The 27,997-nt window shown below is 44.1% G+C and overlaps 1 protein-coding gene across 1 annotated transcript; it reads right to left on the bottom strand.

The window, feature by feature from the left end:
• POLR1E (RNA polymerase I subunit E) lies at positions 1-27,822 on the bottom strand. The gene is made up of 12 exons (XM_030567081.1): positions 27,735-27,822; positions 25,894-25,997; positions 23,012-23,088; positions 18,791-18,876; positions 17,942-17,997; positions 15,375-15,519; positions 13,829-13,936; positions 13,095-13,191; positions 10,513-10,646; positions 7,680-7,761; positions 4,225-4,356; positions 1-408 (listed from the first exon to the last, which is right to left on the bottom strand). The coding sequence occupies exons 1-12, from the start codon at positions 27,796-27,798 to the stop codon at positions 249-251; spliced, it is 1,245 nt and encodes a 414-aa protein (XP_030422941.1). The 5' UTR covers positions 27,799-27,822; the 3' UTR covers positions 1-248.
• Between the last annotated feature and the right edge of the window lie 175 nt (positions 27,823-27,997).

Genomic DNA, 27,997 nt, shown 5'->3' with positions numbered 1-27,997 from the left:
TGTGTAGAAAGAAGGAGAGGGTTTTGGTTTATTTTCAAAAAAGGACTGATTACAGAGATGCACATCAGCCCAAACCCATTCTTATGATCAGCCAAGGGGGTAAGTGCCACCATCTGGCACAACAGCCCTTCTTGGAGCTCAGATTTCCAAGTGGGATCAGGAAACTGGCGGCAGCTTTGTTCTTGCAGAAGCTCCTGCCCTGCCCTTTCAGCCGGCGTTCTCCTCCGATTGACGTGCACAGTAGTCTTTTATGTCATCTTCTTGCGCTTCCGCTGTCTCCCAGCTGGCTTGTACACAGGTAAGGGTAGAGAGAGGGTGGCCAACTTGTGGTCTTCATTGTCCGTGAGTCCTGAAGGCCCCTTGCTTTTGGAGATCTTCAGCCTCATGGCTTTAGCGATCTCCAGTATTCTGACAAAAATAAAAAAAACACTCATATCAGTGAATACATTCCTATGTCAAATCACAGACACTCAGTAGCACAAGGCATCCCGCTGGATCAGAGCAATTAGGCTTTCACTTCGGAGGTGCAAGAAACAGGTCAGAAGCAAGCAGGAACGTGGCTCTGGGGCTGTTCTCTGGAGCAGTGACTGGCAATATGCATCTCCTCGTGTGATGGCAGATCCAGTACTATAAAATCCCACTGTGGAAACAGCAGGGTTGATTTTGATCAGGAGCTAAGTTACAGCAACAGGACTTTGTGGAGAGGCTGGAAAGCCATTGGGCTTGGCCTGCCCAGCTTTGAAAATAGCCTGTTGCTTTATTTTAGTGGCTCATTATCCCAAGTGTGTGAAAGTTAATCAGTCCATGCCAGGCTGGGGAGCGATGAAGTAAAAGCAATCTACATTTTGTAACAGGGTCACTGCTCAGGCATTTATTTACTGACAGCACTGCATGCTGCCCTGCAGGACAGCCCAGCTGATTTCCAGACACTCAGCACCTGGAGGAAAGAGAGAGGATGTCCTGTGATGCTCAACTGCAAACCCTTTTGGCAGTCCAGGGGGCAGCGTTGATGGGCTCTAAGAGACCTCCCAGGTTAAAGCAGTAACATGTCAGCAAGAACCCGTATAACTTTTAAATCAGGGATGCAAAATCCTTACTCAGAGAACTAAATCAGTCCTGAACATAACGATCACAGCAATTTCTCATCCCTCCCGTGGCACATGGAGCATCTGAATGTGATTAACAAAGCTGCCCGTTTCAGCAAAAGTCCTAGACTGTCACTTTAGAGTGTACAGTAACTCCTCACTAAACAGCCTCCTGCTTAATGTTGTTTCAAAGTTACGTCGCTGCTCCATTATGGAGCATGCTCTTTTAAAGTTGTGCAATGCTCCTTATAATGTCGTTTGGCTGCCTGCTCTGTCCACTGCTTGTAAGATTCTGTGGAAGAGCAGTGACTTTACAAGGGAGCATTGCACAAGTTGTTCTTCTCTGCCACCTCCCCGTCCCTCCCAGCGCTTCCCCCGCCACCAGGGGTGAAAGTAACTTACAGGACTTTTCAGTACTGCCGGAGTCCTGAGGGGGCGTGGCTTCAACTGGAAGAGGCGTGGCCTCAAGATTTAAAGGCCCTGGGGCACCGGCTGTGGCTGGGAGCCCCAAGCCATTTAAATCCACCCTGCAGCTCCGGAAGCCGGGTTCAGGCATTGATTTAAAGGGCCCAGAGCTTCCATGGCTCCCCAAGCCCTTTAAATCCCAGCCCCAGCCTGGCTGCCAGAGCTGTGGGGCGGGATTTAAAGGGCTCTGGGCTCCCCGCAGATGTGGGGAGCTCTGAGCTCTTTAAATCATGGCCCCAGCCTGGCTGCCAGAGCTGCAGGGGGGGATTTAAAGGGCTCTGGGCTCCCTGCAGCTGCGGGAGTTCTGCGCCCTTTAAATCCAGCCCCAGCCTGGCTGCCGAAGCTGTGGAGGGAAATTTAAAGGGCTCTGGAGCCCTTTAAATCCCCGCCGAGGAAGCTGGTGCAGTCCGGCATAGCATACTGGCTCTTGCCGGTATGCCGGACCGGACCGGCTTACTTCCACCTCTGCCTGCCACCAAACAGCTGTTTCACCTCTGCCTGCCACCAAACAGCCAGCAGGGGAAATGCTGGGAGGGAGGGGGAGGAGTAGGGACATGGCATGCTCCGGGGAGAGGTGGAGTGGGGTTGAGAAGAGGCAGGCCTGGAGCATCCCCCAGCAAAGTCGGCACCGGTTCTTCTCCGGGTAAGCTGCCACTGCTGCTGCAAAGGCGCTTCCTAGCATCCTTGCCTGCAGTGGGCTGTGCCTGTGTGGGGTAAGCCAGGGGCATCTCCCAGCCACAGTACATAATTTTTTGGGGCAGACAAAAGGCATTATCTTGGAACCTCATCCCCCGTATTTACATTAAATCTTACAGGAAAATTGGATTTGTTTAAGATTGTTTCACTTAAAGTTACATTTTTCAGGAATTCTGACTGATCCCCAATGCAAGCTTTGCATCTGTGTTTCAAAGAATGCCATTTGCAAGGAGATTAAAGAAGTGGCCTTTTTCCAGTCTGAGTCTCACTCTGACTTTTGCTTCTCTGTGCTCATTTTTTTTAGAATCCCCCAAAAAGACAGCTGAGCAAATCAAGAATCTATCATGCCTGAGGCGGCTCCCAAAAGGCAGCATGACCTTTCCAAAAGCCATTTACTTCATCTTTAAAAATGGGGTTGAATTGGCTTCAAACACTGCCATTAAAACTATTATTCACATCAGTCCCAAACAGCAAAATGACTGGAATCAGCAATAGCCTCCACTGCCACATGTACAATGGAGTCACCCTGCGAAAAGTCAGATCGGATCGCTTCCATTTGCCGTTGGAATTTAACCTTTCTAGTCGAAAATCATTTCATTATTTTCTGCAGGATTTTGTTAGGGGGAATAATTGATTTCATGTTGAAGTTGTTAATTCTGCAGGACACAGATCTCGAGATGGATTTTTCATACCCTGCAATAGCATCTTTAGAGATCTTGTCAGGAAGGGTCATCCTTACGAACCAGGTCAAGCAACAAAGCATGTCCTTGGAGTTGCTATTTCTCCCACCAAGGTGCAGCAAGCCAAGCATGGTTGAACTCAAATTGCTGACCGGGGGCTAATACATTTCAATTCCAGATGGTATTATGCAGCTGCTTTCTGTGCTAACAGCCAGTCTCCCCAACCTGGAGGTCAAGGATTCCCCAAGCGAGTCCATTAGATTAAATCAAGAAATGATCATAATTGTATTCTCTAACGGCCTGAATCACACCCCTCTGAGATCAGTGGAAAGAGCCTTCTGAGTTTTATGGACTCTGGATCAGGCCCTGATTAAGACGTGTTGATAAAGACAGGCTTTACACTCAATACTCAGTATATATGGCACAGACATATTTCTTGTCCCATGGAAAATTAAGCGCTAGAAAGTAACTTCCCAATGAAAATATGAGCAAGTGTTCTTCATTAAGGACCCGATCCTGCCCCCTCCAAATCACCACAGTTGTCCTTGGTAGGCCCAATTAGCCAAACCCTCATCTCCTGAGGCTGGTGCAATTACCCTCCCCAAATTTCAGGAAAACACGTCTCCTCTGCACCAGGCCCAGGCAAGGCATTTCGGGGGGACTGGATTACTGGCTGGGCCAAGGGGGCATGTGCTCACGACTGGTTTTGTTTCAAAACCTGAGTTCCAGACTTTATGACAGAGACGGTTGCCTCCTGGCAATTAAATACGGATCATAGACCCAGCAGGGAGTCAGAATTCTGCTTCCCAATTGTTGTGAGAAGGAGAGAATAGACTGGAAAACACAGAGGCAGTGTTACTCAGTGGACAGAGCACTGGACTGAGACTCAGAGTTCTACTGGCTGTCACTGGCTTGCTGAGTGACCTCGGGCAAGTCACTTTCCCTCTGTGCCTCAGTTTCCCCATCTGTAAAAAGGGACAAGGATGCCAACCTCCTCTGTGAAGTGCTTTGAGATCGGCTGATGAAAAGTGTTTGACAAGAGCTCAGTATTATTCGTTATTTTAGAAATGACCCCAATTACACCCCAATCCTGCATTGAGCACTGCCTGGGTGCACCCCACTGACAAGAACGGGGGGAGCCTGCATGGTACTCAGGGCAGCATCTGGACTAAACATCCAACTGCTCAACTGAGGAACTGAACTAAACCCCCCAGTGCTGCCTTCTTCCCCCTCCACCCCAATTTTTTTTAAATTACTGCATGGTGGGTGCTCCTACAATTAACAGAAACGTCACTCACCTCTTCTCGCGGAGTTTCATGTCCCTCTGTAGCACAGTCAGGTCTGTTTGGAAGTTGTTAATGTGCAACGCTAAGGCTATGACGTAGGCTGTAATTTTAGCCTTCATCGAAGCAGAAATTAAATTCTGGATACTGGAGAATAAGAGGGAATGGGAGAGAAACAAAATGTGACACTTTTTAACAGAGCCAAAGCGTAACCCTTTGGCATAACATCCGACGGCAAGACCTGGGATTATATTCCTAGTAAAAGGGATGGGAAATACTGGTGACAACAGCAGCACTATGTCCACTACCAGCCCTTTTGTGAAGGACTGAAAAACTGTGTGTGTCAAATCTGTGAAGTTTTGGGTCGACCAAAACTGCAATTTTCATCAAATAATCGAATGGGCTGAAAGATGTCACCCAGCTCTAGTTATAAATCAACACAGCTCGCAGGGCAGACGGGTTTAGAGGATTGTTTTTCATGCTAATGTGGCAAATTTATGTTCAAAACTGCCTGGCACTTCATAGTAATGCCGATAACATGAAGTTGTGAAGAGACGATGCCTGTAAAGCAAAAAAGTGTGGCCCTTCTGCACACAGCCACCTAGGTGGAAGCCAACAAAATTCAAGCAGCTTCTTGGAAATATTATTTAACTAAAACAGCTCCACAGCTGACCCACCCCCCCGGCAGATGCTTATTTTAATTACTTTCCATGTGTCCATGTCCTTTGAACAGCCTTCCCTAAGTCAAACCTCTGCAGTACTAAATGTGTGTATTCTGGCGCCTCCTGCTGGCAGTCACTCAACTGCTGAAAGGTCTGATCGGTGGCCAGCAGGCAAAGAATCCAGTGCCCAAGAAGAGCAGAAGCCAGTGCCACAGCTCTGACCAGCGTCCAGAACTTTTCTTTTAATGCTGCAAACTGGAGAGATTGGTCAGAGGCAGGCCCAGCGGGGGGCTTTGGGGACCCCAACACAGGCATGTACCATGGGGAAGAGGTGAAGTCCTAAACGTGCTTTAGTTTAGTGTTCTGGGACCAGCCTGCACCACGTTGGCACCACAGGGTCCTGGCCTGGGAGGTACAATGGCAGCTGGAGCTCCCTGGCAGTACCTTAGAAGGTTACAGTGTGCGCTCTCCTGCTTACCACTCAGAGGGGTCTTCTCCTGGCTAGCCCCGTCTAAGGCACAAGCCAGAACTCCTGGGTTCTAGTCCCAGCTTTACTGCTGCTGACACTGCACAATTCACTACACCTCCACTTATTGGGCTAGCTTCTCTGCTCTGCAACATCATGCTGAGAGGACCAAGGAGATTGGAGAGGAGCATCACAGTCTGGCTACGCCTCCTGCTAGCCTGACATGCTCCCCGGGGTTGGAAATGGGGGAGGAGGGTGCACAGGACCTGCACCACTCCCCAGCCAACGAGATATAGCAAGTCTTTCCTTCCACTGTGCTGCTGGAGTGGAGCAGAGAGTCTGCCCTGCCAAGGCAGCAATGATGTTGCATTACTGTCGCAGGGCTGCTGGCAGGGTTCATTCACTACTGCCTGTAAGATGCTTCAGAAAGAGAAGGCCCCAGGCAGATGTGCTATTGGGGGGAGGGGGACACACACACACACACACACACTTCATTAAATAGGGTTAGTTAAACTGACACAGGCCCCTATACGGGCACCCATAGGCCTAGTCTACACTGGAAAGGTTCTGCTGGCACAGCTACCCCAGCATTGTTATACCAGCAAACCTTCCAAGTGTGGACACAGCTCAGATCTGCATAAAGATTTGCCATCTTAGCTGACACTGGTTCTCCACAAGAGAGAAGCTACGCTGGCAAGGCTCTGACACCAGTATAACTTCATCCATACTAGGGCTCGTTCCGGCATAGCTGTGTCAGTTAAAAAATAAAAAATAAAATAAAGTCACACCTGTAACCAACATTGCTATACCAGTGTAAGATTTAAATCAGATTCAAACTGGTTTTATCAGTTTAGCTTCCCCTGAAATCTGACAGAAGCAAGATTTAAACTGACTGAAGAGCTTCTGAGTACAAAGCTGCATTGACTTATTACCTCAGTTTCAAATCACAAATTTAGTTAAACTGGTGCAACCGTGTGTGTAGACAGGGGTGGCATTTTCAGTAGTGCCCCAGTGACCTCGGAGCCCAAGCCCCCAGTGAGTTTCAATAGCACTTGAGCTCCCAAGTAGCATGATCTCTTAAACACGGGACTGGGTTCTTAAGTCACTCAGATGCCTGTGAGCATTTTACCGCTGGCCTTTGTACTATGTTAAATAAAATACCTGATTTTAAAATACAAGCCATCAGATCAGAGTCTCCTCTCATACTGGTGTGACTCTAAACTGGGGGAAGAGGTAGATACGCTGGAGGGTAGGGATAGGATACAGAGGGATCTAGACAAATTAGAGGATTGGGCCAAAAGTAACCTGATGAGGTTCAACAAGGACAAGTGCAGAGTCCTGCACTTAGGACGGAAGAATCCCATTCACTGTTACAGACTAGGGACCGAATGGCTAGGAAGCAGTTCTGTAGAAAAGGACCTAGGGGTTACAGTGGACGAGAAGCTGGATATGATTTAACAGTGAGCCCTTGTTGCCAAGAAGGCTAACGGCATTTTGGACTGTATAAGTAGGGGCATTGCCAGCAGACTGAGGGACATGATCATTCCCCTCTATTCAACATTGGTGAGTTTTGGGCCCCACACTACAAGAAGGATGTGGAAAAATTGGAAAGAGTCCAGCAGAGGGCAACTAAAATGATTAGGGGGCTGGAGCACATGACTTATGAGGAGAGGCTGAGGGAACTGGGATTGTTCAGTCTGCAGAAGAGAAGAATAAGGTGGGATTTGATAGCTGCTTTCAACTACCTGAAAGGGGGTTCTAAAGAGGATGGATCTAGACTGTTCTCAGTGGTACCAGATGACAGAACAAGGAGCAAAGGTCTCAAGTTGCAGCAGAGAAGGTTTAGGGTGGATATTAGGAAAAACTTTGACTAGGAGGGTGGTGAAGCACTGGAATGGGTTACCTAGGGAGGTGGCAGAATCTCCTTCCTTAGAGGTTTTTAAGATCAGGCTTGACAAGAGCCCTGGCTGGGATGATTTAGTTGGGATTGGTCCTGCTTTGAGCAGGGGGTTGAACTAGATGACTTCCTGAGGTCCCTTCCAACCCACTCCTGATTTACACTGGCATAAGGCAGAGGAGAACGAGAGTCAAAGTTTCCACACTATCACCTCCTGAAGTACAGATGATTGCTCAGCATGGTGACAGCCCCTTCCATTTTCTCCACAGAAAAATCTCTATACCGAAATCTCCAGGCATTAAGCAGGGAAGATGCCAATAATTTAGATTTCTTTATATGGCAGTTGAGAGGATTTCCTGATAACGTGGGGGCACAGTTATGATCCCTTGATCTGAACTTTCCTGTGTCACGAACATCAATTTCAAAACAACAAACTATTCACTACCTGCCGTTGTTGTATGTCAGGGCCGTGAAGTTTTTCATGAGTTTGCTGTTAATGACGTGTGGACAGTCGGGGCCCAGTGCATCTAAAAGAAAAAACTTTTTGCAATGAAATGATAAACACACATTCTGAACATCATGGGGCTTCATTCAAATTAACACTTAAGAACTATTATAACGCTGTGCTCGTTTTATACTGCTCCTCTGACATCTTTAAGGGAACAACTTAAAAATACATAAACCAGTATGTTGACAAACTACTGAGAGCATCTAGGGTAAGATTTTCAAACAGTGTCTAAATGATTGACAATCCTAAACCCCATTTTCAAAAGAGACTTAGGTGCTTACAAGCCTAAATCCCACTGACTTCAGTCAGACTTAGGCTCCTAATGGCCTGTCACTTTTGAAAATGGGACTTAGAAGCTTTCGAAAATTATACCCCTAGAATGTAGGGCAAGCTTCTGTACCGTCTACGGACTGTCATTTTGTTCTTTGTTTGTCCAGAGCCTCGCACAGCGGAGTCCTGGTCCATAATTTGGACTCCTAAGCACTATTTTTTGTATTATTAATACTTAATGTAATTTAATTTATTAATAATATGATACAATTCCTTCCTTATCTGAGTTTCCATTACCAGAAGGTTATTAAAATTTAAATAGTTTTTCCAAAAAAACTTGAATTTCCTTTTCACCACTTCGGGATTGTCTATACTTGAAATGCTCCTGCAGCTGTAGTGCTTCAGTGTAGACGTTACCTGTGCTTACAAACAGGGTTCTCCCAACGGTATCGTTAATCCACCTCTCTGAGAGGCGGTAGCTACATCGATGGAAGAATTCTTCCATCAACCTCACGCTGTCTACACTAGGAGTTAGGTCAGCTAAACTATATCATGCAGGAGTGTGCGGTTTTTCACACCCCTGAGCAATGTAGCTGGGTCGATCTAACTTTTGAGCATAGACTGGGCCTTAGAATGGTGAGTTTCACTTTTATTTCACAGCACTTTGACTTTTGGACTCCTGTGCATCAGAATGTCTGGCTTCCCAATATGACAGGGGGATGTTTAAAGAAAGTTTTTTCTATAGAAAGTCTAAAGCTGAGATTTTCAAACCTGCCCAGCGGATTGAGAAGCACAATTTCTGCAGAAGACAATGGGAATTATGCATCCAAATCCCCTTTGAAAATCTACACCTAAATGTTTTCTGAGGAGCATTAAACAACTGTCATTACGGCACCTTTAAAAGATTGTTTTGGATGCAGAGTTCAAAAGAGCTTGTTAGTTGGAAGCAGCGGAGCTGAAGTCGGCTGGAGACTGAACGTACAAATAAAATAAGGCTGGATAAACTTGTAAATAAGGGATACCCCCAGTTCTGCAAGCTCTCATCAAATGTCTCATGATATTTGGCATTTTTCTTAAATCTCCAGCTGCTGGAATCTTCATATTTCCACATGATTATTGATTATTTGCATTACAGTATCAGCTTGAAGGCCCGCTCAAGGACCAGGATTACTCCACTGAGCTATACAAACAGAACCAAAGGATAGTCCCTGTCCCAAAGGGCTTCGATAGAGGCTGCCATGTGTTATTTCATGTAACAACTCAGAAATGCTAGAGTTGAAGAAATAAATCACTTTATTCCTGGAAAGAAAAACTGCTTTTTCATTTACTGTGTTTATCGGTTAAACAAACCAACCAACCAACCTGCAAAGACCTTCTTGATAACAGCATGAGAAAAAGCAACATATGAAAGACTATTTGGTTCAATAGCCGCACCCCAATAGACTTCCCAGTAATCTGCTCAACATGCAGAGGATGGGAAAATTGTATGATAGCAGAAGGCTGCAATAACTTCCAGTACCCAGCTGGATTTTTTGCTTGGTGGGAAATTCACGATTTCTAAATTGTTTCTGTCCAGAAACAAAGCCAAACAAAAAAATTTCAAAATTTCTTACAACAAATTTCCAATAAAATTGTTTCAGGTTGAAACTTTTAGTTTGGCTAAAATCCAAAAAAATCATTCTGAATTCTTACCTTTTAAACTGTCACATTATGTATAAAGTGAAAAAAACTGAAACCAAGTCATTTCAAAATAGGAAATCAAAATATCCTGTTTTGAAAAATAAATTGGAACTTATTGGAATCTTGTTCCAGCCCTCCCCCGCAAATTTCATTGAAAGAGACATGCTTCCGCAAAACTGTGTCACTTTTGATGCACTGCCATTTCCTGATGGAAATATATTCAGTTGGAGCATTTCTGACAGGAGTTACTCTGGTCTTCGCAATACCCTGATTTAAAATGGCAGTCACTGATGAATTAAAATGGCAAGTTTACAATCTTGAATTATTGGGGTTTCTATAACTTCAAGAAAACGTACATTTTACTGATAAGAAAATGCCATTTCTACTTCTAAATGGAAGATCGTTTGGGACACGAATGTATTGATTTGTTCTGCACTCTGTTCACTGTTGAGGCATTAACTGCACATGTTTCACTACTCCCCCTCCCGCCCCCAATGCAGATTCAGTATCAGGCTTCGTAGGGAAAAAGAGGGCTTCATTTTTCGTCAGTATTTTTAGATTGAGATTTTCATAGCATTCCAAAGAGCTCTGGATGCTGAACGTCTGCCTGACTGCCTTAGACTGCTTTAAAAATTTTAAACTTGGCCCAAAAGTGTACCTGGGGATCAAACTGTTACCGGTGTCTGTTAGCACTCATCTGTCATCTTGGTGGAATTTTTTGTTCTTTTTCTGGATTTAAGACTCCATTAGTTACAATACAAACCCCAGTGCACAGCTGAAAGGTAAGTAGGACAGAAAGATACTCCTGCTGTTAACTTACATTTCTTCTTAATCACTTTCTGGAAACTGAACTTGATAAGGGCATCCAGAAACCACAGACAACGCGCCTTATGGTCCGCTCTGTCCTCACTTGGAGGCATGGACTTCAATTCTTCTAGAACGAAGGAGCAATGGCTAAAAGGAAGAGAGGGAACATCCCTTAGAGGAAAGGGCATAAAGAAATGGGGTTTGGGGTACAGCACACTAGGACAGGGGATGCCCGAGTGTAAGGAATACACAAATAAGGCCAATTCCACAGCTAGTTTAAATTTACAGAGCTCCACTAACTTTGACATTGCAAAGACAATTTACGCCAGCAGACGACCTGGCCTCGTGTGTATTCCTTTGTCAGAGCATCCACTAGCCTATCGTGCTCTACCTAGAACCTTTAAATGCACTAATGCTTAATGATGAAAGGCAGGAGTAGTATTCTCTGACCAGACAGGAGAGAGTCACGAGAAGGACACTTCCACCCAGGGAAGATATTGTTCTGAAAAGGAATGCAGATGATCCTACAGTGTACTAATATGGTGGACAATAGCTGTCCAACCTGTGAGCCTGTCTACTCTAACCTCAAACCTCACCAGGGCACAACAGTCTGCATTCATCCGTGGTCTACACAGCTGCTCAGGCCTTTCATCTCCACTTTATGGTTCCCCCTTGCCTAAACTCTCCAAACTTCAACGTGTTCCCTGTTCAGCAGCTTGTCTAGAACAGTGCCCAGAATGATGACAAGTTTCAGAGGGGCAGCTGTGTTAGTCTTTATCAGCAAAAACAAGGAGCCCTTGTGGCACCTTAGAGACTAACAAATTTATTTGGGCGTAAGCTTTTGTGGGCTATAACTCACTTCATCAGATGCTTGAAGTGGAAAATACAGTAGGCAGAATATATATACACAGTACATGAAAAGATGGGAGTTGCCTACCAAGTGAGGGGTCAGTTCTAACAAGACAATTCAATTAAAGTGGAAGTGAGCTATTATCAATAGGAGGAGAAACATCACTTTTGTTTTTGAAGTTTTTTTGTTGAAGAATTGCCACTTTTAGGTCTGTTATTGAGTGTTCAGGGAGGTTGACATATTCTCCGATTGTTTTTTGCATGTTATAATTCTTGACGTCTGATTTGTGTCCATTTATTCTTTTGCGTACAGACTGTCCGGTTTGGCCAATATACCTGGCAGAGGGGCATTGTTGGCTCATGATAGTATATACCCCATGCTAATTTCCCCCTACTACTACTCACACCTTCTTGTCAACTGTTGGAAATGGGCCACCCTGATTACCACTACAAAAATGATTTTTCCTCCTGTTGATAATAGCCCACTTCCACTTTAATTGAATTGTCTCATTAGAACTGACGTCCCACTTGATAGGCAACTCCCATCTTTTCATGTACTGTGTATATATATTCTGCCTACTGTATTTTCCACTCCATGCATCTCATGAAGTGGATTCTAGCCCAGGAAAGCTTATGCCCAAATAAATGTGTTAGTCTCTAAGGTGCCACAAGAACTCCTTGTTTTTAGTGCCCAGAATGAGGCCATCTGCACCCATGCTCAGAATCACCGTTTGCTTCCTGTTCGTTTTAATATCCTAGCTAGTCTTCAGACCCTGGGATTTCCCACCCAGCTCCCTCCTCTGGCCCCCAGCATTGTTCACATTTACCTATCCAACCTCATCTCTTCCTATTTGCTAGCCAGTTCCTTACACTTCTCTTATTCCCATTCCCCCAAACAGCAGCCATCCTGGCTGCACCTACACAAGCAGCCAGAGACTCTGCTTTTGGCTTCGGGCTGTTTCCTAGATGCCCCAGCTCTCACTGTTATAAACTCTGCACACACAGATCCACGCCCCGAGTCATCCCTCAGCCTGCTTACTAGATTGCAGCTCCTCCCACTGGGGCAGGGCTCACAGATCAGTTCAGGTTATATCCCACCTTGTGATAAAGAGCGTCGGAACCACAACTTTGAAGTCAGTATTAAGGGGCTGTTATTACATCAGGGAACATGTTATTTTAAGAAAGAAATGAGCCTTTTTGGAACAAACATAAACCTACCAGCCACAGTAGAAAATGGTCGTAAGAACATAAGAATGGCCATCTAGCTCAGAATCCTGTTGGCCGATAGCAGCCAGTGCCAGATGCTTCAGAGGGAGTGAACAGAGCCGGGCAATTTATCGAGTGATTCTTCCTCTGTCTTTCAGTCCTGCTTCTGGCAGCCAAAGGCTTAGGTTCATCCCTGACTATTTTGGACAATAGACACTGATGGACTTATCCTTCATGAATGTTAAATATCTAATTCTTCTATCTCGTGATTTGGTTCCAATTGGCTAACGGGGTTTTGAAACAGCACTGAGCTTATGCATCTGCTGATTCCTGGGGCTACTGGTCCATCAGATGAAACAGCGGAATAATTCTAATGAAATCTGTCTTGAAAATCCACTAGGGATACACAGCTTCCTACAAGTCAACTAAGTTGTACAGGTGTTTTCCTTCATGCGAGGAGCTACTCGTTTTTTCAACTCATTTCATTACAAGGAACTGACCACTCTATTTGCCCCATCAATAAGCCTAGAGCATCCTTACCTTTTCTCTTCTGTCTTCTTAAGGATCTCCTCAGGGGTAATGCTAACGAAAGCTGCAGCTGGAGTCTGCAGTGCTTCATATTCAGCAGGGGAGAGGACTGAAGAGGTTTTAAGAAATAATAAAGAACACTTTGCTCGTTCAGTTGAGGCTCTAGAAGCCCTTAACGACCATTATGGGTCACAACAGCCTTGTACAGTAGGCAAGTCATGTAGATTTACATTACACAAAGGGCTCACTTCATCCATTGCGCGACTGCTCACAGCAAGAACCACCACTAATATCTGAGAGCAGCAACTAACGCTGCACGGGGAGAGGTACTGTAGGAAGGCACACCAATCACAGGGACTGGAAGCCAGCCAGGATTAATGTCTCTGTAGGTTTTGATTCCATGATGAAGCATCTCTCCTGGTACAGGGTCAACAGTCCAAATTCTATCCTTTGCTTCCCCTTAATACCCTCCACAACACTTACAGTTGACATCTACATCACATTCACACAGGGGAACGCACAAAATCATCTCTTCTGGGAGACGCCACCCAAAAGGCTGGAGTGTGACTTAAAGGCCCAAAGCCCTCAGGCACACTCTCAAATCCTCTCTCCCCAGTGTTTTGTTCAGGAACAGAAATTACTCCTCTCAAATGACACACAACTCTACTGCTCACCCGAGTCTGAACTTTTCCTTTAACTCTGTATTTTCAGCTGGGTAAAGTAGTGCTTTGCCCCATAAAGGATACTGTCCTCAAACCTGTAGATGTTCTCTGGTTTGTCAGCATCTTCCTGGCAGGGAGGTAGGAAGAGGGAGACATCTTGCAAATCATCCTGAGCGGCGTCACTGACTAAAGCTTTCAAAGCAAGCAGGAGAGGAGAGAGTGCTTGAGCCAATGCGAACGTGAATGGAGCCACAAAGCGAACACTTGTGTTTAGGGTCACTCTATGCCAAGGGAATTCTTGGTTAAAAAAACGTAACTCTTCTGGCTAGAGTTTTAAAGCTCCAAATGCGAGGGGGGGTGGATCTTGGAAGCTTTTGAAATGACTAATAAATCAAACTCATGACAATGATTCTGCAAGTAGAGTTAGCTACGGTACGCAGAGCATCATGTGTGTGCAGAACATAGTGCATTCTCCTACGGGGAGCTCTTTGGGATCATAGAAATGGAGGACTGGAACAGACCTCAGGCGGTCACCTACTCCATGCCCCACACTGAGGCAGGAGTAAGTACACCAGACCATCTGACAGGTGTCTATGTAACCTCCAAGTGACAAGAGGGATGGGGACTGTCTTTTTATTGTCCATTTGTACAGCACCTAGCATAGTGGGGCCCCAATCTCCATGCAATACTGAAATAATATTACTATTAATAAAGAGCCTAATTCACCATTGTGGTTCTCCACAGTTTTATGCCACTGTCATCGCTTCATTGCTCACAACTCTGGGGACTCGCAAAACCCCATCTGGAGCATGAAAGAACACGGTGGCACCATACTGTGGAACTGGAGCAAGAGCAGCCTTCGCTTCTGCTGCACGTCTGATCCAAAGCCCAGACCCGCAGGACTGACAGGGTGACTTAGCTTGTCGGTTTTAAAGCTCTGGGGTCAGCTGGTCCTTTATGCTGGCCTGATGTGGTATCATTCTTTAAAGAATAAAGTGTGACAGGTTCTGTAGACTAACATTCTACGCAAACAGCTCACAGGACTGATGGGGAGAATAACTTTCCAGGACCCTCTGCAACCAGAGAGTTGAGATGGCCGAGGAACAGAATGTATGATTCACCAATTTATAAGCAGCGTGATCAGAACTAGAAGATTTGATTTCAGCATGCTTGTCGCAGGGAGGGCTGCACGACTCTCTCCCAGAATGGTACACCTCTACCCTGATATAACGCGACCCGATGTAACACGAATTCGGATATAACACGGTAAAGCAGTGCTCTGGAGGGGCAGGGTTGCGCATTCCAGTGGATTAAAGCAAGTTCAATATAACGCAGTTTCACCTATAACGTGGTAAGATTTTTTGGCTCCCAAGGACAGCGTTATATCAAGGTAGAGGTGTAATCTGTTAGTTTGTGGCTGCTCAAAATTCTCCAATGCCACTACTAGAGCGTTCACCACTCTGCTTCATTTAACACTCCAGGCAAATCCGCCTCTTCCTCCCCTAGTCCTTGAGGTGAGTGAATCCTCTGAATACATCAGAGGAGGCAACAGACACAATGAATTAGCAAGTCTCTAAAAACCCAACAGGAAGGCTTGCTGCTGCTCTTCTGCATCACTCTTGTTACTTACCAGCAACACCTTTTGTCTCTATGATGTTTTCTGCTGCTTTTGTCACAGCCACATTTAAAGTCTCACTGCCAACTTGGTGCATCCTTCGAGAGTTCAGGGCTCGCTTCTGCTTGTTGGTGCCGAAGGCTTCAATACACGAATCCATCTGCACAAGAAACTGGTCCAATTACTGCCCCTAGATACAGAGGTATGTCCCCTTTGGAAGGTGTTGGGGGGAAGCAGGATATAATGCACCCTGAATAGGAAGGGCTGCTATTGGATTCTACCTTTCAAAGGAAAGGAAATACATTTTATAGACCTGTAGGACCAAATTCCCTGCCCGGTTACAGGGGTGCTCCTCTACTGGTGTTAACCAGTATGAATGAAAGGAAAACTCAGCCTTTAAATTACGGTCCAGTCCAAGGCAGAGATTGCTTTTGCTATTTTTTTTTAAAAAGCCAACAAGTACAGAATAAACGAGTCACTAAAAACAAAAAGAGGGGATGCACGGTTTTCAGTATGGCAGAATGCAGCCCCCACAATGACCAAGTGCTAGTGAATCTGGACAATAAGCTGCAAACTAAGACCATGATCCCGCAAATGGATCTACATGGGCAAATCTCCGAGTATGTTCTGGTTTCAGACCCCATTCTGACAGTGGTGTCCGCCTGCCTGAATCTGACCACAGGATCATGGCCTAATGCCCATATGTAAGTGGGCCATCATTGAATGGAACACTAGACAAGATCATAGACAGAGATTCTATTCAATGTACAGTAACTAAATACAGAGGGATGGGAAAGCTAGAGCTCCCTTTTTAAAAATTGTAAATTTCACTTTTGCTTTGAGTGTCCAAAAGGGTTATCAGGTTATAACTACAAAGCAGTAACAATAGAGTTACATTGGAACAAAAATGTATTTCCTCCCTCTCCTATATAGTGATTAAGGCCCTGATTCTGCAAAGACTTATGCACGTGCTTAACTTTACACATTGCAGATAGTCGTCCTGTCTTCCATGAGACCATCCACCATGCATAAAATGAAGGACATGTGTAAGTCACCGCTGACCTGCCATCTGTCTACATTTAAGGGTTAGAATAATAGAACTACGGGGCTGGAAGAGACCTCAGTAAGTCATCAACTCCAGCTCCCAAACGCTGAGCCAGGACCAAGTAAACCTAGACCATCCCTGGCAGGTGTTTGTCCAACCTGTTCTTAAAACCCTCCATTGCTGGGGATTCCACAACCTCCCTTGGAAGCCTGCTCCAGAGCTGACTGCCCTTAGAGTTAGAAAGTTTTTCCTGCTACCTAACCTACAATCCCCTTCCTGCAGATTATTTTCTTGTTCTACCTACAGTGGACATGGAGAACAATTGATCACAGTCCTCTTTGTAACAGTCCTTCACATATTTGAAGATTGTTATCAGGGTCCCCCTCAGTCTTCTTTTCTTAAGAACAAACATGTTTTTAATCTTTCCTAAAAGTCAGGTTTCTAAATCTTCTATCATATTTGTTGCTGTCCTCTGAACTCTCCTCAATTTGTCCACATCTTTCCTAAAGCATGCCCCCCTAGAACCAGACACAATATCCCAGCTGAGGCCTCACCAGTGCCGAGCAGAGCAGGACAATTACCTCCTGAGTCTTACATCTAACACTCCTTATACATCCCAGAGTAAGAGTCTTTTTTGCAACTGCATCACACTGATGACTCATTGATTTTGAGATCTGTTATATCCCCTATATCCTTTTCAGCAGTACTACCACCTTGCCACTTATTCCCCACTTTGTAGTTGTGCATTTGCTTTTATCTTCCTACGTGAAGTACTCTGCACTTATCTCTATTTAATGTCATGTTGTTGAATTCTGACCAATTCTTCAATTTGTCAAAGTCCTTTTGAAATCTAATCCTGTCCTCCAAAGTTCTTGCAACGCCCCCCAATCCCCCTTTCGGTGTCATCCACAAATTGTATAAGCATATTACTCACTCCATTATCCAAGTCATTAATGACAATATTGAACAGTACTGGATCCAAGAATAAACCAGGTGGGAGCCCACTTGATACAGCCTCCTAGTCTGACAGCAAACCATTGATAACTACTCACTGAATAGGATTTTTCAACCAGTTATGCACCGACCCCCAATTGTAATTTCATCTATTCCTCATTTCCCTTGTTTGCTTATAAGAATGTCATGTGGGTCTGTGCCAAAACCCCTACTAAAAACCAAGATCGATCATGTCTGCCACGTCCCCCACCAGGCCACTAACCCTGTCAAAGAACAATTAACATTAAACTTGTTCTTTGTGAACATGCTCTAGGTAAACTTAAAATAAATCAGTGAATACAGCCCAGCATTTTGGTAGCCATTACTCTGTTTAATATTTAGCAAGTTCATAGAACCACCACCAAAGCTTCAATAATGATAAAAATGCTGCTGTTACACCACTGAAAACCTGTTGCCCAGCTTCAGAGCATATTAAAACAGTTGAACTACACCCATTAAAGGCAAAAGTGAACAAATCATTTCTAGACTAGTATCGTTTACTGAAGATAGCCCAGTGATTATGTTAGAAAAAAATGAAACTTACCTTCTCTCTGTAGGATTTATTTTGATAATCTGATGGGTCATCATCTATTACATCATCTACAAAAAGAACAAAAATGAGTCCATGAGGTATGACTGTGCTACTGCAGTCCATAATACGTATGTCTTCATTTGCCCTGTGCCAGAACCTGGCATGCAAGTTCTCAAGCTCTCATGCTTGATACTCGATAATTTAAAAAAGGATAAAGCGAAATGCTGGACAGCATTTAAGAGAGAGACTGGGCGGTCATGTTACTACAAAGGGCATTAATACTTTGGTTTGATACATCACAAAAGGGGTGTCCTGGATTATACCAATATCAGCATCACCTAGTGCACCAAGGAAACGTTTCATTGAGGATACTGAATATTTCCCTCTAAGCTTGTGGCAATAAAAGCAGCCCTGCTGAAGAACTGTGCTGTCCGGGGATTATCTGATTTCCCATAAAGTGGCGATTCAGTCTCCAGGCCTGTTTAGTTCTAGCCTTCTCCTAAGCAGAAGACACAAAAGACGATGAAACCAAAACACGACCTGAAACCGTTGATTGGGATTAAATTCAATGTTTTCCACCTTCCATCCTGATTTAATCTAACTTCCCCCCCGCCCCTTTCTTCCTAAACATCACCTCTGAGCGTGCAATGTGGAAAGCAGTAAAAGGGAGAGTTGTGGCTAGCTCCTTAAAGCACTGGAAAAAAGTGTTTTGTGGGGGCATTGTCCAATCATCTTGCACTCTTTCATTCGGGGATCAATATCCGTGACGTTGGACTGATGGAAACAGGAGCCAAACTATAGGCAGCAGACTGAGTACAGATGTACCGTGATGTCGGTGGGAGAGTTCAGACTTTTACTTACCTGACAACAACGGCTGCATGTTGAATAATTCAGCATTATAGACTTCCATTTGCCCAGCGTCCTTGTCTAACACACCAACAAAGTACCTATGGAGAGCACAGCAAGGAATGATTAACCAGAGATGATGGTAAGTGAAATACGTTCACAATATTATATGGCATGGTACTCTTCATGTCCCTCCTCCTCCTCCTCCTCCCTCCCTGCCTCAGCAGGGACCAATTTTTCCCAATCACAACAACTAGAATTTCACAGTAAAATGAATTCCATAAAAGTCATATGGGAGGCCTGATTTTTAACCCTGGAGTCTCAAATTAAGGCATCTAAATTAGCCCCCAGGCACACAAAACAGGTGTTGAGATGCTTAAGTGTCATCTTCTATTTTCTTTCTTGTTTCTGTTCCTCTTCTAAGGACCTCTTCTAAACAGGATCTCATTAGGTGTGGTGTCTGGTTTCAGAAGCTTAAGAATGAAGTTTTTCTAGGGCTGCCTGGGCTCAGGATCAGTACTATCTGGATTTCAGAGGATATGGATATTTCAAACCCTGACTTGGTCCTCAGGCAAATAACTGTTTGCTGTAATTTGTTGGTTCTTTTCAAAGCTCAGATTCCATGTGACCATTTTCCGATTATTAATGGCCCCTGGAACCTACGGTTTGGGCTACACTTAAAACTAACAACAGATTAGCTGCGTTGGTCAGAGGTGTGAAAAAAATCACACCCCCAGCCAACATACCTACAATGACCAAACCCGCAGTGTAGACGCAGCTATGCCAACAGAAGAGTGCTTCTGTTTGGGGAAGCAGTGTTCCTACATTGAAAGAAAGACCCCTTCTGTTAACGTAACCTGTGTCTGTGCTAGGAGGCTATGCCAGCATAGACATGTCTACACTAAAACCTAAGTGTGACAGCTTCCCAGAAACTGACTCTACTTTCTCCGCTAGTGAGAAAACAGATATTTTTGCAGGACCAAAACAGTTAATTTTAAAGGGATCGAGCTCTCCCTTTCTTTCCAGCCAGCAGTTCAGAGGGAGAAGACGAGTGGTTAACTTTGCTGCTGCCAGACCCGCATGGCTTGAGAAAATGTGTGTTTCTCCCATATTTCGCATAACTCTGTGGAACAGGCTGGATATTTCTCTCATCCACCTGGCAGCTGAGGATATTCTTTTTACGCTGCGTTTGGCACGGTTTTCAGCCGTCTTGTGCTGGGTCCGCCCCTCTCTCTACTATTTTTAAAACTGGAACTGACTTGGTGAGGACCAAGTATGGCTACGCTATTACACCAGACATTCAGGTGTCCTGAGCTGAGGGAGGGATTCTCGTTACTGCCTTGTCTATTTCACGGGAGGACTTCAACTAAAGGCGTAATTTCAAACTGATGTAGTTCAACAGTGCATCATCGAGCTAAGCCAAATCGACACAAGCCAGCTTCAAATTGAATTCAGTGTCTCCACAGGGTTTAGACAGGGACTAAGAGCAAAAATACAAGTCTAGTAGCTAATAAAACTTCGGAGGTCTCTTCAGGAACAACTATGGATGAGTAACTGCTAGAAGCTTTATGGAGGCCACGCCTTGTCTTCCGGTTGTGGAGAACAGCAATGCCATTGGTAGCTCCTTCAACCAGACAAAAAGAATGAGTCACACATTCAACTAAATTGAATGGAGAGGAAAGGAATTTTTTTTTTTTTAAAAGAATGGGGTCTGAAGCCTCTAAACAAAGAAAAACCCTGAGAAAGAAAAAGAGCACTCTACTCAGACTAGCCAGGTGTCCTCACCTAGGTGCAGTGACCTTCACACCTAAGGAAGCTACGTTTCCACCCCTCCAGCTTCAAGAACTGGCATCACATTAGCCAGGCACATGTCTAGGACTCACAGCAGCTGTTCCAAGGATTGATTACATCATTCAAACGGTCTCTTAATCATGCCCAACGTTATGAGTGTTCCTACGAGATGGAGTCCTACGTTCGTACAAAATTGCATATCATTGATATTTGTAGCATAGATGTTCATTAGACTAATTGGGTCTCAATTTAATTCTCCAGACACAAGCATAAAACCTGCCCCTAGAGTCTTGTTGCAATGACCGTATTGTAAATTAAGTTCTGTCAAAATTAAAATCACAGCTCTCCTCATTTCATTTGAGACAGAGGAGAACAAAAAATACATGACCAGCATGTAATCAATCTCTTTCACCTTTTAGACTAGTTTAGTCCTGGATTTCCTGCAACAGCCGCTCTTGGACGGCTTAACAAAGTGGTGAGTAGCAGAAAGGGACTTGATTTTAATCGAATCATTAAAACCCAGGCACATCAAGAGCCTCAAGTTTAGAAGTAGCATCCCCCTGCTACACTCTCACATGATCCAAACCAAACACTGAGCTAATCTATTCTCTTCTCACTCACATTGCCCATCAATATTTCAGCAGTTAGGAGGCACAGAATCAGCAAATGTAGGTCAATGCAGCTGTTCCCAGTACAGATCGGACTAGGACTCAGACTTGACAGAGATTTCTGAAGTTCGCCTTTTTCACCCTGCATTTGTATATATTAAATTTGAGAGGCACATCAAGTCAAATTTGACCCCAAAATGCAGGCTGTCTATTAAAACAAACCTCTCTCTAAATCTAAGACAAAACTAGTTGCAAAGTTCAAGTTGTGAGCACCACAGGCAAATGTTTTAGCTGCATCTGCCTGAAAAAAATCAGTTTAGTTGGAGGAACAGAAATCCAGTTCTAGGTCTTCTGCACATTCCACATCTAAGGCAGAACTTTCACAGCCACCTTAGGGATCTGGACATCCAATTACCAACTGATTTCAATAGGATTCCTCACAGATAAGCATATGAATACGTTTTTGCAGGATCGGGGCCTTACATTATTTTATTATTCAGTTCCTATGGAAACAAACCTAGTTGTACTGTTAGGACTACTGCCTGAAGTCAGGTAAAAAGCCTGTTTTGTTCTTTTTCTCTCACTATTTATATATACAACAAAACCTAAATTTAGGCTCGAATTTGACCCGACAGTGTCTCTCAGGGATACTCCTCTTTCCGACTGCACACACATTAAACTTCCCTTGATATTAATGGGAATGTCAGTGTGCCTCAAGGGAAGAACAGATACCCTTAATGGATTCAACAGGAAAGGATTATTTGCAGTTGACTTTTCCTGGATCCACTAATTCCAAAGGTTTCTATCAAAACCAGAAGTTCCCTTACTTACAGTTCCTAGATCAAGCAAGACTTGATAAAACAACATTATTATTACTAACATTGGCCTGGATGCTCCAGCATCTGTTATCTTTCTCTTATTCTTCCCAATGAAAATACCATCACTTCATGCGTGTTTCCCTTTATGGTGTACGGCAGTGGTACTCAAGCAGGGGTATGCGTACCCCTGCAAATATGCAGAGGTCTTCCAAGGGGTACATCAACTTGTCTAGATATTTGCCTTGTTTTACAACAGGTACGTAAAAAACACTAGCGAAGTCAGTACATACTAAAATTTCATACAGACAGTAACTTGTTCATATTGCTCTATATACCATACACTGAAATGTAAGTACAACATTTATATTCCAATTGATTTATTTATAATTATATGGTAAAAATGAGACAGTCATCCATTTTTCAGTGATACTGTGCTGGGACACTTTTGTATTTTTATGTCTGATTTTGTAAGCAAGTCATTTAAGTGAATGTAACCTGGGAGTATGCAAGACAAATCAGGCTCCTGAAAGGGGTACAGAAGTCTGGAAAGGTTGAGAACCAGCCGTGTATGGAACAGTCAAATAGATCATCAAGCTGCTGACCTGCAACTGCTCAGTGATCATGGAAGACCAAGGAATCCTCTGCATAGATCATGTACAGATTCTGCCAAATTTGAAGGGTAGGTTATTAAACGGGATTCTGCAACATCAGTGTCTTTCCTCGGTGATTTTACTTACCATTTGTTTGTTTTTTAACCCAAATCTTCTTAACCTGATGTACACATAGACTGCATAGCCAGATTTTTCAGAAGCACTCAGCACCTCTGATTGAGAGCAATGGGAGCTGCGAGGTGCTGAACTCTTGAAAATCTGACCATCTTTCTTTCTGATCCTCAGCAGAAGCTGAGCTTGTCTGAAAATCTGCCCCCGCATTTATAAACAGCATATATGAAAAGGCTAAGAGAAGAATCAAGTAAACAGAACAATTGCTTTCCCTCCTCCTTTGCACACATCCCATACCTGCATAGGGAGTTACATTTCAGGATACCTGAGCCGAAGTTTTTTCCCACATAAGAAAGCCTGTCTGTCTCCGTAGTCTAAAATACAAAGAAAAGTAACTTTAGTGAGGAGGTACTTGTGACACAAATTCTCCATGTGCACTGAACTTTCTAACTGAGCTGTTAAGTCCTTTTTTCCTAGGTATCAGATACCAGTTCTCCAAACAAAAGACATTTTTAACTTGTCTTATTTTAGGGAAATTTTCTCATCAATTCTACTAAAAACACCACACCAATATTTCCCAAAGAAAGTCTGAAAAGAAACAATATTTCTTACCACTGAAAGAGCCCAACCTCCACATTCACCTAAAGGAAGGTAAGACCACTTTATGTGGAAGTTATTGCCTTCATAGTTCGAATAGTATTTGTGGTTAACTTCTGAGCATTCTTAGCACTGTTGTGAACTCTGGAATTTAAAAACAGAGCTAGAATGTCTTGTCCGCAATAGTTAAACCTAAATGTGATGTTTTGCAATAGAAATGCTGTAACTAGTTAGGGCTAAAAATGTATAAGAAATTAACCATCTTTGCTATTAAATTTAAAGTGTTATTTCAGATGCTTTAGTTAAAGTTACATCCAGCCTTTCATTGTAAGTTGCTCATAACTGCCTGAAAATTAAATTCTCCTCCTGGACTGAAAACTGCTGTGCTTTGCCTCAGCTTCAAGGTTATTCCTGGGGCAGTGGCGGCACAAGTAAAATTAATTCAGCGATTTTTCAAAATGTAATTTTAATACACACGAGCACACACTATCACTATACACACACGCTTTTGAAAACCTGGACTTTTTTATGTGCCCTTGGACTCAAAAATAGCTGAACTTTAAAACTTCATTGCATCGTCAGTTTCCGTCCCCAGTCCCAAAAGCTGAGTGCGATGCAGCCACTTTGGAGAGTTTACAGGATTAGGGCCTATGTTGAAAAATGATTTAAATAAAGAACTTTCGTACATATGCAGTACAAAATTTCTACCTAGTTTGTGGTTGACCACATGTATACTATTCAGTAGTACTAACTGCGTAACTCCACAATAACTCAGGTAAGGTTTTTTCCTTTTCTGGCCTTTGGCTTGTTTCTCTTTCCACTAAAGCCAACACAAGCAAAACTTTCATACAAGAGAATTCAGTCAGAACAAAAACTACAGCGATGCAAATGTTAAGGTTAGAAATGTAAACATGAAAGAAATCAGAAAATGCAACATGGTTTTTGCAGTCCTCTTAGCCTGCCTACTCTGCAGCTAATAGCTTTACATTTTTATTAGGTATGCTGTTAACCATATAGCCTAATACGTACAGTATGTGCAACACGGGCAAGTCAATATTACTTTCAGAATCCATGACTTTGTGTGTTTAATTCGGTAAGCTTAACTATATTACTGCAATGGTATTTTGCATTTAACATATGAGCCAGAACAATTCAAACTTCAGGTGTACTGCATTATTGAACCCTGTTACCATCCCTTTATATAACTGGTATTAATATACTTGAAGTACATTGTTTGGTAAGCTATATGGTGCTAGGTTCATTCTGTCTGATCATGAATTGCTTTGACAAAACAAAATCATACCTGTCAACACACTAATACTCGGTACTACTTCTGAAGGTTACACTGACATCTTGTGGTTTTGTAGACTAAAGACTCCAGAACACACACTTTTTAGAGAATTGAGGAGCTCCAGGTATCAGTGCACAGACTATTCCTCATATTAACATGGCACACAGCAGGCTAACTCAAAGCTACAGGCAAACGCTCTTCCCCCTTTCCCCCACACCGTTGTTCCAAGCAGCAGCTTTTTCTCAATAAAACTTCTGCTACCACTTTCCATCACTCCAATCTGATTTCTGCTGCTAAGAACAGTCTCTCAGCCCTGTAAGCTGAAATAAGGGTCTGGACATGTCCAGAATCTCATAAAATACCATAAAATTGAATGGTTTAATTTTGGGGTTTGTGTTTTGTTTTTAATTCACATGGATAGTTCATTGCCTCTTGAAAGAGAAAGTAGCCACCACCAATTTGAAATCTAGCCAATTTTGTTTCTAAGTTAGTTAAAAACTTTCAGTTACTACATCTGCTTAAACCCTTCTCCTAATTTATGATGTTTTACAATCACATTTGTCTTAATGTTTTCCTTTCCACTGCTGGGGGGGGGGGGTCAGAACACCCACAAAACAATAGCCCAACTAAAGCCCTGCTCCTACCATCAAATCCATGCCAGCGGACCCTACTGGGAACAATGGGGCGCCATGCAGATCCAATTTCAGGACTGGGGCCTATCCCCTTTTACAAGAGAACCAGTGAAAATGACTGTCCATGAACAGGATGTCAAATGCACAAACAGAAACCTGACAAAAACAGAGATCTTCCTTCACCCCAGAACCATAGGAATTCACAGACCGGATCAGACCCAAAATTCATCCAGTCCAATATCTGTCTCCAAATGTGGTCAGTTTCATATATTTCAGAGGAAGGTACAAGAACTCCAAATTAGCAGATGAGGGATAATCTGCCACCACATTAGAGCTCATCTTGATGTCTAATTGCTTAAAAGATTTAATACATATGAACAAAAGATTTGATAATCTTCCAAAATGTGCTATTCACTATAACGCTACATATTTTATATCCATACAATATCTTTCATTTCTTGTAATCTTAGGTGTTATACTTGTAACAGTAGCAGGTTACAAAAATATACAAAAGTAAGATTTTTAATTTCTGTGTCCCTTAACATATTTTTCAATACTTCTTGGCAAAAATCTCCTGATTGACAAAGACAAAAACATGGTAATAAACAGGGATCTGATAGTTCACTGCAGAACTCTTGTGCAATAACAAACAAACTTACCAAGATTCTTTGGTGTTTTTTTCTGGGGTTAGTAGTATCTTTGCTTTTGTATAAAGTAAAATCCATGTTTTCGGAATTCCGCAGTTTTCCATTTGAAAATTGAACTGGAATAAATTTGCAAAGAGAAAGCATTTGAAACAGTACAGCTAAAGATTATTGATATGTTTAAAATAAAAACATTTATAACAATGCCAAGAAAGAGGCTGTTTTTAATGAGACTTTTGGGCAGCCTGAGTTATGTCAGAGTTAATTTCAGAATACAAGTGATTTTTTTTTCCCCAGAATAATTACTCCACTTTGGAAGCCAAGTAATTATTCTGGAATAAAGTGACTTTTCTTATGGCACAGTATCCACACAGGAAGCGAGTCTGGAATATCTACTGCAGAACAGTTTACTCTGCAGTGGTTATTCCACTCAATATCCGAGTATAGACAGGACCTCATATTGCGCTATGGGTGTAAAGCAAACAGAGTGTCACTAATGCCCTACACCCGAGACAGTAGTGATTTGTCCTGAGTAAGATGCCACAGAATCTCCCTGGCAAGGCTAGACCAAGGCTTGACCCTAAAGAAGGATGTCATCAGACATGATCTGAAAGATTCTACTATTTTCCCCCAACTGAGATAAGGGCCGGCTGTCCTAGGAGTTGTACAAACAGTCACAAACAGGCCCTGAAGAGTGCACAATTCCTCCAGCAGTGGCAATTTTGAAATCAAGATGGGATGTTTTTTCAAAAAGCTCTGTTCTAGGAACTACTGTGGGGCAGGTCTTTGGCCTGTGTTATACAGGAGGTCAGACTAGATGATCACAATGGTCCCTTCTGGCCTTGGAATCTATGAATTTAAACAATGTTTTGGATGTACACAGCTCCCTGAATTTAACCTCAGCACTCAGAGACTATTTGTATAATGTTCCATTCATCTCTATGTTCACGAATCGATGTTGACTGCAGACTTCAAAGGGACCACGCACATGCATGCAGTCATTTGCTTTCTTGGAGCAGGGCCGGAATGCAGCACAGTGAAAGCGATATAAAAAAACCACACTGTAATAAGAAGGCTGGTGTCAAAACACAGCAAAGAAGCAGCTTAGAGACAAGCAGCCTGCCCTCCAGAAAACTGCCTTCTAGCTTTGCCTTTCACTGACTTTAATTTAGGGTTGATTATTTTTAAGAATGTATTTAATAGCTACAATTCTGCATTTTTTTCTTGAAATCCCACAGGTTAATATTTTGTCACACCTCCAAAAACTGAGTACAGTTGCACAGTGGTGCATGCCAGGCCAGTGTAGCACCTCAGTCCTCATAGCCATCAGGTACAGAACAACTCCAGGGTGAGGGCTTCACCCTCCACCCTTGAAGGCAGCAGAGCGATTCCCTTCACGGGCAAGCAGGAGGAAGGGGCAGCCAGCAGAAAGGACTCATCTGACCAAGGTGGGCTCTGCAGCCTGCCTGGGGAAAGAGCCCCCCAGAATTCGTCTCTACAAGGTTCAGGGTCGGGAGAACACAGGGGAGATCCAGCAGGCTGGCTGGGAAGGATGAAACGCCCCTAAATCCGAGCCAACAAACGTCCCTGCCCGAGATCAAAACCAGGCACCGGGCAGGCAGACCCCTGCCCACAGCTACACGCCCACCCCGAGCTCAGCGGACACCGCCGCCCCCCGAGACCCGTGCAGGGCAGAGAGCGGTGCCCCGACTCCCGGGCTGCTGGGGGCAGCCGGCCCCCGCGCACCGCGTGGCGCAGGAGGGCGCGCAGCCAGCGGCACTGACCGTGCGCCTGGGGGCGCAGCGCGGCGGAGAGCGGCCCTTGCTCCGCCCCAGCGTCAGGGGCGCGACTCTTACCGAGCGGGGCGCTCTGGGCCTCCTGGGGGTCCCCCCGGTAGCACCAGCGGGCGGCTGCGGCCATGGCGCGGCTCCTCGCGGCCGATTAGAGACCGCCTCCCGGCCGCGATCGCCACCTACAGCCTGCCGGCGCACGGCGCTGGACACGCCCCCCGTTCAATGGGCAGCTGCTGGGTCTGTGCGCCGGCCGCTGGGATCTGCTCTGGTCCCACCCTGCCCGGGACTCCAAGCTGCCCTTTGCTCGCTTGCGGCGGGTACTGCGA

Source organism: Gopherus evgoodei, chromosome 6, assembly GCF_007399415.2.
Source record: "Gopherus evgoodei ecotype Sinaloan lineage chromosome 6, rGopEvg1_v1.p, whole genome shotgun sequence".
NCBI classification, from domain to species: Eukaryota; Metazoa; Chordata; order Testudines; family Testudinidae; genus Gopherus; species Gopherus evgoodei.
This window is presented reverse-complemented; position numbering and strand designations above follow the sequence as displayed.